Below are 15,919 nucleotides of genomic sequence, written 5' to 3' on the forward strand. Positions count from 1 at the left end.
GTATTACCTCCTTTTTTACATATTAGGAGAAAAATTACAGCAAATATGACAATTTATGCAAGTTTTAATTCTGAGTTCTTGAAAGTTAACATGTAAAATAATGTGCAGCATTACTAAGAATTGAACGTATATATTTTTAAGTTTTATCATTTTTTTTTCCAAAATGTGACACTGCAGGCTTCTTTAGGATCTCTATAAGGTCATTATGTACTGGGTAGAATTTATAACATCTTACACCACTTCTGTATTTAGGACACAACCTTTAAGAAGGGGAGTTTGTTAATTGCAAAAGCAGATTTTTGTATAGGTATAATATAGCAAAGCTTGGACATTATTGCTAAGCAAAAAAACTTCTAGAAATTTCTTCCAATGATATTCTTGATCCACTGGAGATATTGGTCCGTAAGACGAGTATAGATCCCAGGTTTCCAAGCATCACCGCATATTGTTCCACCAAAACTAGTAATGCCTTGAAGAACGTTATTGCACAGTAAAGGACCCCCAGAATCTCCCTGGAAAAGAAACAACAAATTCTCAGTAAAAATCTTGATAAAATCTAGGAGCTGTTTTAAAATTCTGGCCTTGTTTCAGATCTTTTTCCTAAAAAAAAAAAGACTTTTGAAATTTAATGAAACAACTATAATGTAGTAGCTTTGTTCCATGGTCTTTATGCATGGTTACTTCTTTTTTAAAGGTCTTTGTTTAATGGTTTACAGGTCTGTTTTACGACTTTTTCTGTCTTTCACCAGCCCTCGTGTTGCTTGTTATTTTGCAGGATTCAACAGAATGGTGTTGACAATTTTTCTGAATTGTGACAAATTTATTCATGAACATAAATATTATTCAGTCTCCTTAAACATAGTGAAGATAACTTTCAAACATTTCTATGTGGCCTGTTATGTGTGTATATGGCTATGTGGAGATCTACTATCCCTATCCCTAGAGGACCATCCACTTCTCTCCTGGCCCTCTTGGTGAGTTGTAATATTCTACGTGGCCTGTCTGGGAGATCACTGCCCTAGACGAAAGCTGGGATAGGGGAGATACAATAGAAACATTTAAATACTACCAAGATTTTCATGGACAGAACATGGGCTTCTTTCATTGGAAAGGAGGCTCTTGAATGAAGGGGGTCATGGGATGAGGCTGTTCACCCAAGCATTTCCCTGAATAAACAATTATGGTAACTTACTTGGACCATCACCCCACCATTGCGCCCTCTTGCCACCCCACAATGGAACTGTTTTCTGCCAACTACGCTCTTATATAACTGGTACAATTGACCCCTCTGTGTAATTCATATATAACTTCTCCATGTATAAATTATAAAGTGTAAATTGTATTTTATTTTTCCATGTAAACAACTTCTCCGTGCTTCCGCCACAGCTCTTCAGTTAGAAATCATTATTCTATCCTTTTTTTCCAACTGCCCTGTTTGACTTTCCCTGTTGTAATGTAACTTTCGCTTTCAGTGTTAATTGGTTTACCCCGAGTTCATTGTAAACCGGTACGATAAGATATGGCTCTTGAGCATCGGTATATCAAAAAAATTTAAATAAATAAATAAAATCTACTACATTATTTTATAACCTGCACGTATCAGGCACATAAAGATTATAAAATGTGTGTATGTCTACCCCCAACATATGTGCATTTGTTTGGATACATGCAAATATCTGCAATGCTTTGAAAGTGCATACTTTCCCTACCTGTTTTATAAACATATGCATGCATATTTTATGTGCAAAAAAATAATGACTTGTTTGCTTAAAACCCCGATTTTCACGCGGAAGTCAGTTTATATTTAAAATATGTGCATGTATTCAAAATTACTAATTTGCTGATACCTCCAGCAATTCACCTTCTTCAGATATTGCAACCCTCCTAGTTATTTACCCTAAACTGCTTTAGTTCACCCAGACTCCCACCCAGCCAATAGTAGACAATACTAAGTGGTCTAGAAATTTTTTATAAATAAATAAATAAATTAATTAACTTTGGTCTGATATAAATTGCACGAGATAATTACCAGGTGCAAAATTGCGTGAATAAGTTTCCAAACGTACTTGCAAATGTCTATTTAAAATAGCAACTTATCAGAGTAACTATTAAACCTGCGCACAGGCATCCATGTGTGCGTGGTTCCTGACACATGGATGTGCCGATTTTATAACACACGTGCGTTGACACGCACATGCTATAAAATTTGCTACCTGCACACACATGTGAGTGTCCAATCGTGTCCAACAAAGGAGCGGACTGGGATGGAACTTCCTAAACCCCTTAGCTAACCTGCCTCCCTTTTCCCCTATCCGCCCTGACCCCTAAAACCCCACTTTCCTACATTTTTTTTGTTTTCTTACTTTTCTGGCGTTCCCGGCGCACACGTCAGTGGGACAGTGCCTTAATAGCACTGAACTGGCCTGCCTCTTTTTCGGGAGGTCTTTCTTCTGCGCATACCAGGAAATACGCTCATGGCCACAGACCTTTGAAAATGCACACCGCATGCATGCAGCCTGGCCACTCACGCATCTCCTGGTATAGACGCACATAGGCCTTTTAAAATTAAGACATATATGTGTAACTATTAGCCAAGTCCTGGAACGCCTCTTGACCGCTTTTTTTTCAACAGATAAATATGCTTGCAAAAATGAAAATGCATGCGTATTTCTGATGTTCATAAAATAGCACGCACGCGAGTAAAAGCTACTGACGCATGTATATACTCATTTTACATGTGTTACTCCTTTGAAAATTCACCTCTTAGTCTCAAGAAAGGTAGTGAATGATGGTTATTTTGTTATTTATTCTTTAACTTAGAATTTAATCCTAGATCCTCAGAACATGTAGTTTATAGACGTACATAACTTGTAGTACGTAACTTTATGTAACTGACTTGGGAAAAGCAAATAATGTTCAAGATAAAGCTTATGGAAGTTGCATCCACAGTATCGGGGTCCTTCACCATTGCTTACTCCAGACTTCATGCTTTTTGTCTTGTGGCACCGTGTGCCTGGAATGCCCTTCCTGAATTGATGTGTCTTGCTCCATTTCTGGCTGTATTCAAGACCTGCTTAAAGACCCACCTCTTTGAGATTGCTTTTAATCTCCAAAACCCTGACTTTTCTTGATTTTGATCCTCTCATGTTAAATATGTTTTACGCTGTTACTTAATCGATTGCTAGAAATTAATGTCCATATTCATTGACAGGTAGATTTTCAGGGGTTTACGTGCGTGGCTGGAGCTTGCGCATGCTGGGCGAATTTTCAAAGAGGTATGCGCACAACTGCCGGGCCTCTTCAAAGGGTGGGCTGATGGGCAGGGTTTGGGCGGGGGTGGGGGTGGGGGGGGGGGTGTGGACAGGACAGCGCCAGCAGTCGGCCGGTGCACACAACTTAATTTCGCCTGGGGACCTGAAGTTATAAAACAAAAAAACAAAAAAAAGGTAGGTAAGGTTTAGAGGGTGCGGAGGAGAGGGGAATAGGGAGGGAGTTTAGGTAGGGAACAGGGAACTGGAAGGGAATGCACCACCATGCAGAGTTTGCATTAATTCTCCCCCCCCCCTTGCGCCCGCTGCCGCACATATGTGTCCGGATTATAAAATCAGCGCGTCCATGTGTGCACATGGTTGCGTGCGCACACATTATAAAATCTACCCCTATACCGGTTAATGGCAAAGATAACTTTAGCCATACCTCTGAATATAAGCAGCTAAAACGATCAGGGTACATTTATCCAGATAATTTTAAATGTGGGTTTATGCTGAACATAGCCAATTAAGTGTAAAAAACAACAACAACAACAAAAAAAACTAGTGCAGAGCAGGCGCTGATCTCACCCCTACCCTTATAAATAAGGTGTTGATACATCCCCAGACCCTCTTCTTCCCCAACCTTGACTCCCAGAACCCACAAATGTGACCCCCTTAGCTGAAGACTAAGTGCAATAGAGGAGACAGCTGGCAGCACATTAATATTAATATATTCTCTTCACTCTGGGTGAAAAGATCAATGATTGGTCCCTCCAATGACAATGTGAGTGAAGAGACCCGCAGATCTGAGTAACCTTATCTCCCTAAAGTTAGGTAGTTAAAGTTGCTTAGTTCTGATTGGTCCCTTCACTAAAGCTGTCAGCTTTAGTGAACAGATCATTTGTGAACAGATCATTTGTCTTTTCACCCGGATTAACCTAAGTAAATTAATATTAATATGCTGGGAGCTGTCATCTCTATTGCACTTAGTATTCAGCCCAGACAGCCACTTTTGCGGAATCAGGGGATTGGGATTTGACCAACACCTTTTTTTTTAAGGGAAGTGATTGGGGATAGGGAGAAAGCTGAACCTACTTTGTACACTGGGTTTTTTTTGTGTGTGTTATCAGCTAATTTTAGACTGCTTTTTTGTTTTGAATGTTTTTACTAGATTTACTCAGCTAACCTTATCCAGCTAGCAATGAATATCAGTGCTAGCCAAGTAAATTTAAGCCACAGCCCCCCACGCCCCACTCCCACTGAATGCCTCTTCTCTGCCTCTTTTTTTTCTGGCTAAGTTTTAGCCAGGTAATGTCTCATCCAACTAAAACTTAGCTTTGAGCAGGACAGGACATTTAAAACTCAGAGTTTGCAGGCCAAGTTCTGAATTTATCTAGACCGACCTTTTTAAATATAGATCTCTATTTGTCTTGCCTGTGAGTCTCAACTAGATTATAAGCTCACTGGAGAAAGGACTGTCTTTATTTCATATATCTGTACAGCAGTGCATGCATTAATAGCGCTAGAGGAATGTTAAGTATCAGTAGTGGTAATAAGTGATGCAGGACTGACATGGCATGTCTTGGTCATTCTCCAGCTATTACTGTGAGATGCATTATAGTAGTGATAGAGGTCATTGGGGTAACCTCATCTGTAGCACTGTGTCTAGTTCTGGAGGCTCTAACTTCATAACAATATAGAAGGAGCAGAAGCATTCCAGAGAAAGCCTACCAAAATGGTCTTTACCATAAGTCCTACCATTTGCTTATATTATATGAATATGTGTCTCTGTGAGGCAATGTCTTGAACATGTTTTAGTAATAGACACTAATTTGTTACTTGGTTTATTCTGTTCAATGTAAAGCCGCTAAATTGATGCGATAGTTACTGTTACTTGTAAACTGGGGTGATATGTATATTATACAGGAACCTCCGGTATATAAATCCGTTAAATAAATAAATAAATAAATAAATAAATAAATAAATGTACCCTTATCTTGAACCCTGAATATTTACTCTCTTAGCAGAGGCAGTCAGGGTCCATCTCTTTCTATCATCTTTATTCTCTGTCTCTTTAGGTTTCTTGATTTATTACAGTTGCTGCTCCCCCTTCAATTTCTTTAAATTCAGGATCATAGAATCTACCTGAAGCCACTAAGTGGGTCCATTGTACTTACACCACAAGTATCTCTCCCACCTCTGGCATCTCCAGCACACAACATGTTATTTGTAATGACAGGATTGAAATTATAATGCTTCTTATCATTGCAGACTTTTCTGTCCAAGATGCTGATAGTCACGTGCATTAGTGTGTCAGAAACAGATGTATCTTCATTGTTAGTTTTTCCCCATCCGGCCACTTCACACTTTGTTCCCACTGTGATGTTTTTTTCTTTAGTTGGTAGTGAAAGAACAGCAACATTTCTATTGAGATATGCAGATTTATCCAGCTGGAAGTCAAATGAAAAGGCAAAATGAATGATGGAAGTAGAGTCAGGTCTTTCACAAATCTTTTTTTTTTTAATATACTTTATTTTATATATAACCCAAGAATTCCTTGTATAGAAAAGATGAGCTTTTATACAATATTTGCATATATGCATGAAAGAAAATATAATAACTTAACACCAAGAAACTCCCATACTAAAGGAAATGGGGGGGAGTGCAAGATTAAATTGAGTGAGAAGATTAAGAAAAATAAATACATTGCATTAATAAGGAGACATTGAAAGAACAGCATTCCTATAATATCATGCCAATAACAATCCAGAGAATACAGATTAATTATCTTGAGAATCCCAATACGATCTTAGTTGTTTATGTGTGTTATAATGCATTTACACGGATAGAGTAATATAAACTTCACTCCAAGGGCTAAAACCTCTTGGCACATGACAAGGAATTTCTTCTGATGTTTTTGTGTTACTTTAGTAATATCTGGAAATATTCAGATCCTATAATCATAGAATAAGGAAAACCATTTTCGAAAAAAACATTTTCAGCACAGAATCACGATCCTATGAAAAAACAAAGGAGACTAAAAGTGTCCCATGGTTAGTTACCTGAATGTCTCTTTAAATTTCCAAAAACTCTGTTAGATTTACTTCTGGATTTGATCTTGATTCCCCAAGATCCTCTTTTGGCTGAGATGTTAGATTATAAACTTTTGTAATCGGAGGCATGGCTTCTGAGGGCTTCAGAAATATATTTTTCAAACAAATCCAGTGGAGTCATATAATTAACCACCGGAAAATTCAATACTTTTTCAGGTAACCTAGAGAATTCTCTATGTTCTCCAGCTTTTTTTTTTTTTGCATGAATCATAGAAGTCTAAATGAGATTAGATTGAAAATTTTGAATAGTAGCAACTTGCTTTCCTAAATCCTCAAGTTTTTCATTTTGAGAGGAAAGAGATGCCTCAGAAACCTGAACACGAGTATAGCAATCAGAAGTTATATTCTCTAAAGAAGAAATGGATTTATTTCTCCAATATGACCAGAGCAGATCAAAAAGAGTCTTCAGTGACCATAGTGGATTTTTCCAGAAAAGGACAAAAAAAATGCTTCTCCAGAAATTGAAAAACTACTTCCAACATCCTTTCCTTCCACAGGTGAGGCCTGAATCCAGGGTCTCACTAAGACTGCACCGCACTCTGCCACTGGAACCAGCGTCTCTTCTAACATGCCCGAAAAGGTCTCAGATATTAAGTGGGGAGCCTCCCCAGAAGCAGCAAATCTAGGTTGATTCTGAAAACCACATAGCGGCTCGGGTTCCCCATCAATGGTAAAAACCATATGGAGGAGAGGGAGCTATCAGGGCTCTGAGAGTTAAATTTAATGCGGTATCCACAATGGATTGCACATCTGAAATAGCGTAAAATGCTGGGGTAAGGAACCCATCTAATTTAGTCTGGGTCAAGTCAGTCTCAGGAGTAATTGGGATCGACTGCCAAATCTTTCTCTTCCTATTGTATTTGGCATATTCAATGAGGCAAAAAAGAATAAAGTGGAGCTCCTTCCCACATCCTCTCAGGTAGCAGCCATTTTGGCTCCCCTTTCAGAAATAATCAAACATAATTTTTTTCCCTGTTTCTGTCTGGGAGATAAAGCCATTGAAACATTGTTCAGCTGATGGCTCCAGAGTGCGTGAGCTCTGACACAATATCACCACTTATGGCAGAAGTTGTTCATGCTGAAGGCAAGCCTGTCTGTTGGAAAGGAAAAGGAAATTATCTTCCCAGTACAGCCTGCAACCAAGGGGACTATGAATGTTAGAAAATCAAATGTAAAATTATTTAAAGGAAATCATTTAGAAATGTTTTTTCTCATTTCTTTTCAAACTGCTGCCTTAGCTGTGCTTAACTTGTGCAGTTAGTTAAAATTCACTGGATATATTGCTTTAGAGTCACTGAAACATTTCCTGTTCTAATACTAGATGTTACTCACTTTATTCATTATAAACCTTAAGAGGCAGATTTTAAAAAAGTAAGCGCGCGTACTTTTGTTCGCGCAACCAGTGAGAGCAAAAATCCGGGGTCGGCGCGCGCAAGGCTGTGCAAAATCGGCAGGCTGTGCGCGCTGAGCCGCACAGCCTGCCTCTGTTCCCTCCAAGGCCGCTCCGAAATCGGAGCGGCCTAGGAGGGAACTTTTTTTTTGTCCTCTGCCCACCTTTTCCTCTGGCAGGCGTAACTTGGCCGCGTCGCTGGCTCCCTGCCCTGGCACAGCCGATGTGCCGGAGCACTCGGCATTGCCCCTGGACCGCTGTCACGCCCCCGGACATGCCCCCGGACACGCCCCGAACGCCGCGTCACCCCAACATGCCCCCCAAGCAAAGCCCCGGGACTTAAGCGCGTCCCGGGGCTTTGTACGCACCGGCGGCCTATGCAAAATAGGCGCGCCGGCGCGCAAGTGCCCTGCGAGCGTAAATCCAGCAGGATTTACGCGCGCAGGGCTTTTAAAATCTACCCCTAAGGCAATATAATGTCTTACATAACAATTAGAGGCCAATATTTAGTAATATTTAACCAGATAAGTAGTGACTTATCTGGCTATGTGGCAGCCGCTGACTATCCGACTGCATTCGTCAGCTGCCACGTAGCTGGATTAGTAATTTATCTGGTTAAATAGGTAACCGGATATCCTGTGGGCAGACAATGTGCATAACAGGTGGCACTATTTAGCCTTAAGTGCCAATATCCAAACTTTTCCAGTTAATTGGATAAGTTAGACCTGCTGAGCCCAATATCCAGTGTTATCCAGCAACATGAATTAGCCAGATAAGACTTATCCAGCTGACCTTCATGGGATATTCAGCAGCATGGCTATGTTATGCTGTTTGGCAGGTCTCACTTATCCAATGAACTTAACTAGGTAAGTCAGAATATCGACACTTATCTAGCTAAGTAAGTTATGTGGCTAAGTATTCCTGCCACATTACATCCATTGCCTGCCCACTGAATATCCAGCTATCCACTTAGCTGGATAAATGGCTTATCCGACTAAGTGGTGCCTGCTGATGGTGCCTGCTGAACATATCCAGATATTTAGCAGCTGCTACTTAGACGGAAAAGTCACTACTTTTGAAGAAATCAATAAAAGCCATAGTGAAAGAGGGATTCTACAAATTACAGATCTTAAAAAAATGAAAACTTATCTGGTTAAGTAACCATAAAGCAGGTGTAACTTATCCAAATATAACTTATCCAGCTAAGTAGCACCAAATATGGAGATATTCAGCAGCATAGCCATGCTGGGAGACATGGGAGAAAATCTTTAGTAATAATTAGACCCCTAAATTTGAGCCATTGTTGTTGAAGCAGGAGAACCCAATTTCCTCTTATTGCAGGGCTTCCCAAACATGTTCTGTTTGGCTTTTCAGGATATACACAATGGATATGCAAGTGCATATACTGAGGTTCATGATATGAAAATTTATCTCATGGATATTCATTGTGCATATCCTGAAAACCCAACTGGCTGTGGGGTTCCCAGGACAAATTTGGGACGCCCTATCTTATTGTATAAAATTCATTTTTGCATCATTTAGGGGCTTATGTATTATAGGTATGCTGTTTTGCTGTTTTTGGAGTTTACATGAAGTACACAGTTGGTCAGCCTACCTATGGCCCTGCCTCCACCATAGCCGGACCATCTCCCAAGACCCATCCCACACTTGCCATCACTTCCCCTTTACCTCAGGGATCCCTGCTATGTGTGATATCTCTGTGCTACCTGAACTTTAGAGCTGAAAAATGTATTTGTTTTGCTTTGCACTTCATTTTTCACTGTAAATAAATTGCACAAAATGAAATAGTTAGAGTCTGCCTCCTTATTACTTCTGGCTCTTTCCAAGCTGCTATCACCCAAATTATCACATATGGTAGCAGCAGTGGGATTTCTTGCCTAAGTGGAAAACACAGGTAGAGGCCCACAACAGCAGCAGCAAGAAAAAAAAAACCCTGCAGAATTTTTTTTGTTTCCTGAAAGATTTCTATGGACTGCTCAAGTGACAGGCTGGCCAAAAGAGTTGGATAACCTATCTGGGGAATCTGCTCACCTGGAGTAGTCAAGAGGCCTTCCAAACTGTCAATCAGAAAGGGAGGGTGACATATCAGGAAGTCAAAGCAGCCATTCTAGAGAAAGAAGGAATTCACCCCAGAAGCCTAACAACGATTTCGTCACAGAGTCCTTCAACCAGAGGAGAACCCGCAGAATCTTTTCCATCAATTTAAGGATGTGGCTTGGAAATGGCTGGCCCAGAAGGCCAGGCTGGAGATAGCCAATATAGTTTTGCTGGAAGAATTCTCAGATGGCCTAGATTGCCCTATGCGGCAGTGGGTGTGAAGACACCCGAATCATATGCTAGAGACAGCATTGAAAATGGTAGAGGCTTATTACCAAGCTCAGTCCATCCCTGAATCACAATGGGCTCAGGGGAGATCACCCAACCTGATGCCAGAGACCTAAGGACAGGACACCCCAACAGTGAATGGAGTCAGATAGCTAGAATTTTCTTCTCAACTGCAAAAACCCACGGGACTGCCATGTTTCAGCTGCAGTGAGAGAGGCCATTTTGCACGGGACTGTCCCTACAGGGAAAGTGAGCCAATGGATGTTAATGCTGTGGCTCCACATTTTTGTAATTTAGTGGATCTCCACTAAATTACTTTTGTGGTTGCAGTTGAGCTGGATGGCATTCCTACCCAGGTATTGGTGGACTCTAGGAGTCTAAAAACGCTCATTCAAGAGAATTAGTGAAGTGGATACAGATTGACTATGACAGAGTCGAGACCCTGTCATGCATTTTCTAGGACCAATGGCAATATCCTACAAGCCAGGTACAACAGAAGATCCTGGTTAGCCAAGACAGAATAGAAGTGGGATTTCTTCCTTGGCTACCTATCCTGTGGTGATAGGTTGGAACTGTCAAAACTTTGAGAACTTGTGGAACCAGCTCACAACAGGTTCATTTCTTCAAAACAATGAAGAATTGGCATTTCCAGAACATTCTCACTTAGAAGACCCAGACTGTACCATAAAGATTCTAAAAGATTCCTGGAGACAAAGCCGATAGGGCAAATATAGTTATTCTGCTAATTTAATGGCAACTGGAGAGGAAGGGTAGGATTAAAGGAAGAGCAGCAACCCACCCAGAATGGCATACCTGGCACCTTTGAGTGGGAAAAGGGGAAGGGTGACCCAGTAAGCTTTAGACCTGCCCAGAGGGAGGATGAGTCCTTTAAGTGGGCCTGGGAGAATATACAGAGGGTGGATAAAAAGCCAGTCCCTGGGGCGCAGGTTACAAACCCTAGTCTTCCTTATTCCACAATGAAATGGGACCTATTTTACCAAGTTACAAAGGGAAGTATGCAAGGGGAATTGATAGAACAACGCCTAATTTTCAAATCATATCGCCAGAAGGTTATACGACTAGCTCTCAGCCACCTTCTAGGGGGTCACCTGGGGGAGAAAAGACTTGAGAGAAAATTTTGGCACAGTTCTATTGGGCAGGCCTACATAAACAGGTCCAGTGGTATTGCTGGTCCTGCCCTCCCTGCCACCTCACAAACGGGCCGATTCAGTAAAGTCCGCGGGAGAGCGGACGAATGCCCGCTCTCCCGGCACGCGCACAGGCCACTCGCCTGTGCGCGCGATTCTGTATTTAAATTAGGTGGTGCGGTAGAAACGGGCAAAAGGAGGTGCTAGGGACACTAGCGCATCCCTAGTACCTCCTTTTGACCCAGAGCAGCGGCTGTCAGAGGGTTTGACAGCCGATGCTCAATTTTGCCGGCGTTAGTTCTGACAGCCACGGGCTCGGAAACCGGACGCCGGCAAAATTGAGCATCTGGTTTTCGCCCCGACAGCCGCCGGCCCATTAAAAAAAATTTTTTTCTTTTTTTTTTACTTTTTTTACTCTTTGGGACCTCCGACTTAATAGCGCCATGATATTAAGTCAGAGGGTGCACAGAAAAGCAGTTTTTACTGCTTTTCTGTGCACTTTCCCGGTGCCGGCAGAAACTAGCGCCTACCCAAAGGTAGGCGCTAATTTCTTAAAGTAAAATGTGCGGCTTGCCTGCACATTTTACTTTCTGTATCGCTCGGGCATACCTAATAGGGCCCTCAACATGCATTTGCATGTTGAGGGCCCTATTAGGTGCCGCGGGTTGGACGCGTGTTTTCCTCCCCTTACTGAATAAGGGGTAAGGGAAAACTCGCGTCCAAGGGCAGCTATTGTACTGTGTCGGCCTGTTTGCCTGCTGGAAGTTAGTGGGAGTACTCACAGTAGATGATTCTTGGAGAGAGAGAGAGAGAGAGAGAGAGAGAGAGAGAGAGAGAGAGAGAGAGAGAGAGAGACCTGAGAAGCAGGTCTCGATGCAGTCAGGCAGGTAGGCCCTCCAAGGAGTAGATAGCCGAGAACGCAGGGGAGCCCCCAAGGAGCGGGTACTCAGAGCATCCAATTGCCAAGACCGATACAGGAACAAGAAGTCCTTGAGTGTGGAGAATTCAGCAAGATGGAACTCCTTGTGAACTGAAAGAAGACAAGGGCCGTTTGGGTTAAATACTGAAGCAGGTTGACGTCATTGGGAGGGGACGCCCCCAAGGTTCCCGCCATGATGCCTTCAAAGGAGGCCCTTACGCGCGCGTGCCTAGGTAATTCCAGGTCCAAGATGGCAGTCGGCAGTGCCCACGCTGCGCCGAGAATGCCGGAGAGGTCGGTGGGGACTGGCAGAGACCGCCACTCTTCCCAGACTTGACAGAGCGGGGAAAAAGAAGGTGAGCATGAGAGGTCACAGCCATCTGTGACCGACAGGAGTAACACTACCTTTCCCTCTTCAGTAGAAGTTCTTCCAGTATATCCTGTGTTGCAGGGTAGTGCTGGTCTAGCTACGAGATCCACTTCCAGGTTCCTGCATCTCTGACTACCTCACTATCACCATCTTCACTACAGACATCCTCGGCGTACCCCGCTCCGTGGGCCACTCCTGTCCTATCTGTCCGGGAAACTCGCAGACCTAGGATCGCCAGAGGACTCCTCTTAGGTCTAACTTCTCCATCCCCTCCACTGACTCTTCCAGTCTCCATTATTTCAGATGCCCTCGAATTCCACACACTAGCCCTAGTGGACTCCGGTGCCGAAGGGAACCACATACTCAGACAACTCATAGAGCACCTGCGAATCCCCACTGTCCGGACACCTACTCCACTGTTATTGTCATCTGTACATGGCGAACCATTACCTGGTGAGGTCTCTTATTCTACTCAACCTATTCGACTCCACACGGGGTCTCAACTCTCGGAGACCATTTCGATCCTAGTCTTGGATAAGGCAATACATCCTATGGTACTCAGACTGCCACTTGTGAGTACATACTACAGACTTCAACGATACCAGCTTTACTGAAGCTTCTCTACGGTGTACCCTGTGCCTCGGGCCACTACGTTCCCTCTTTAGTAGAAGTTCTTCCAGTATACCCTGTGTTGCAGTGTAGTGCCGTTCCAGCTATGAGATCCAATTCCACATTCCTGCATCTCTGACTACCTCACTATCACCATCTTTACTACAGACATCCTTGGTGTACCCCGATCCGTGGGCCACTACCGGATCTGTACTTCTGAGGTAATCTCTACTCATCCGAAGGGAATTCCTGGCGTACCTCGCTCTGTGGGTCACTACCAGATCTTCACATCAGTGGCATCACCCTGGGTGTACCCCATTGCTCAGAACTGTACTTATTTGCATTTCCCGCTCTGCGGGCTCTGCCATCCTTCCTTCATTATAAAGTCTATCTAACAGCTGTGTCCTGCGCTGCTGAGACCACACCTATCAACGGTGAGGCTCCTCCCTTTGGGCGGAGTCACGTCTCACCTCGGTCCAGGGTTCACATCTTTACAAAAACATAACACAGACAGACCAGTTTTGCAGCCTGTTGTTCAGTGTCCAGTTACAAGTGTACTGTAAAATTCAAGTCAGGCAAGTGTACTGTAAAATCCAGTCAGGCAAGGCCCAGGGGCCAATCAGTGGTGGCAGCCGGGTAGCACTCGAATCACCTGCTTGTTTTTGAGGCTCAGTTTGACTCTCCTCCTCTGCCTCTCCCGCAGCTGTGCACACTTGTTGCTGCTTCGTGCTGTCCTCCTGGGGGTCACAGAAGAGGGGAATTGAACCTGAGCCCAAAGACAGGCAGGCAGAATCTGCCTAGGAAAATATCAATGCTCGATTTGAAAAGGAAAAAAGGAGGGAACGGCAGCTGAGGCCAGTCGGAGCCCCCTAAGTTTCCGGTCCTGCTCCATGGAAAAGTTGGCAATCCTACTTGGACATGGACCACTCTCTTGTATGCCTTTGACCATTGCCTTGGACCTGGACTACTCCCTTGCCTTCCACCTGCCTCTAAGCATTGATTCGGACCTGGACTATGTTCTTCTTGCTGCCGCCCTAACCCTTGGCCTGTACCTGGTGATTCTTCACCCTTGGCCTGTACCCAGTGCTGCCTGCCCTGACCTCAGCCCAGCCTCAGACTCTCTTTGTCTTTGCCTTGCGGGACTATCGCCTAAGCCCTGCTCACCCCTGGAACTCAAGGGTTCAACCTGCAGGAAATGGAACTGGTAAAGGCAAAGTCTCAGTTCAGACTCAGCCCAGGGCACATCCGCCAGCTGTCAGCATGGGCCTAGTGGGCTCATTCAATAGGCTGCACCATTCATGCCACCAATCATGCCACATCACATAAACCCACACCACTAAACTCATTAAATCTAAATATTACTAATATTTTTCAATTCATTTCTTTCCCAATCGTATTCCTTTAAAACTCCTCAACTTTGTTTTAAGAATTATAGGGAGCAATTTTGGATTTATAAGTTAAAGTCTGAAACACCTTTTGGATTGAATGACCAAATTGATTGGCTTTCATTGATTTAAAGGGAAGTTTAAATTTCATTTAACGCCATGTAGTTAATCATGTGACGGGATCCCTTTAAATGGGGGACGCCGAACAGAGGAGGGTAAGTTCGCCATGTTCAGAGAGAACAACGGGCAGCGCTGTTTACGAGTCTTTTAAAAGACTGAAGAAAAGTATGAGTGGAGTGTTGTAACGACTAAGTGGCTTCCCCCTGACGAAGAAGCAATTCGAAACTGGGCCTTGTTGGGGCATTCGTCACCAATAGTCTTGTGAAAGTTCTTGGGATTGAAACATCAAAGTTAAGTTACAGCCTGAACATTTTGGTGAACTGTGATCCTCTGTTATGCTTTTCATACATCTATATAATGAGTTTTAAGTAAAAACAAAAAAAGGAAGAAAACATTTTTTTGAAGAAAATAAAAAGGACTATAGGGTGGACAGTGGTGCTCATGATTAAAAAAATGTTTTAAGGTACACCTGGATGGTGCCCTATGAATTTTATGAAGCATCACTTACACTCTTTAAAATTTATTTAAAAATTCATTTAAAAACATTTATTCAACATTGTCTGTGTGTGAAAAGCATTTTTTCTTAAAACAAAGTTGTGGAGTTTTAAAGGAATACGGTTGGGAAAACAATGAATTGAAAAATATTAGTAATATTTAATGAGTTTAGCGGTGTGGGTTTATGTGATGTGACATTTCTGTGATTACCCCCACAGCGATTGGATTGGTAGTGTTACCAATCATGCCACAGCATAAGAATCCATGTCCCTTATAGGCAGTCGGTGCTATTGCCACGATGCTGGTTAAGGTCCTCTAGCACCATGAAAATAGTGCAAAACTGCTGCTGCTGCTGTGCAATTCAAACAAAGAGAAAAGTGGAGCCAGCAATAAGTGGGAGAAGTGGTGGTATGCAGGCATGAGATTTGATAGGAGATTATTCACAGAGAGGATTGTGGGTAAGTGTTGCTAGAATAAAGATGGCATTAGGAAGGAGGGTGTTTTCTGAGGATATTGAGAGCACTGAGAAGGAAGGAAGGTTGTCAGAGAGGAGAGCAAGGGGAGGCAGAAAAAGAGGACAGAGCACAGAAACTGAAGAGAAAGATAAGGGCTTCTCTCAGTCTTTTCTCCTTTTCCTACTAGAATCCACCTCCTCAGCACTACCGTACATGAAGAAGCTGCACCTCAGGTTCACTATGCAGGATTATCTCAGTGAAGGATTTAGGATTTTGTTACCCGCAGGCACCGATAGTGCTGCTGTGACCCCTACCCCA

At 42.9% G+C, this 15,919-nt stretch overlaps 1 protein-coding gene across 1 annotated transcript in view; it reads right to left on the reverse strand.

Moving 5' to 3' along the window:
- Positions 1-353: 353 nt before the first annotated feature.
- The window catches only part of LOC115100786 (granzyme A-like), a 48,495-nt gene continuing 32,929 nt past the window's right edge, over positions 354-15,919 (reverse strand). The window contains exons 4-5 of the mRNA XM_029619660.1: positions 5,429-5,701; positions 354-512 (exon numbers count right to left, since the gene is read on the reverse strand). Coding sequence (XP_029475520.1) covers positions 354-512; positions 5,429-5,701 — 432 coding nt within the window. The remainder of the gene's footprint in view (positions 513-5,428; positions 5,702-15,919) is intronic.

This window comes from Rhinatrema bivittatum, chromosome 1, assembly GCF_901001135.1.
Source record: "Rhinatrema bivittatum chromosome 1, aRhiBiv1.1, whole genome shotgun sequence".
NCBI classification, from domain to species: Eukaryota; Metazoa; Chordata; class Amphibia; order Gymnophiona; family Rhinatrematidae; genus Rhinatrema; species Rhinatrema bivittatum.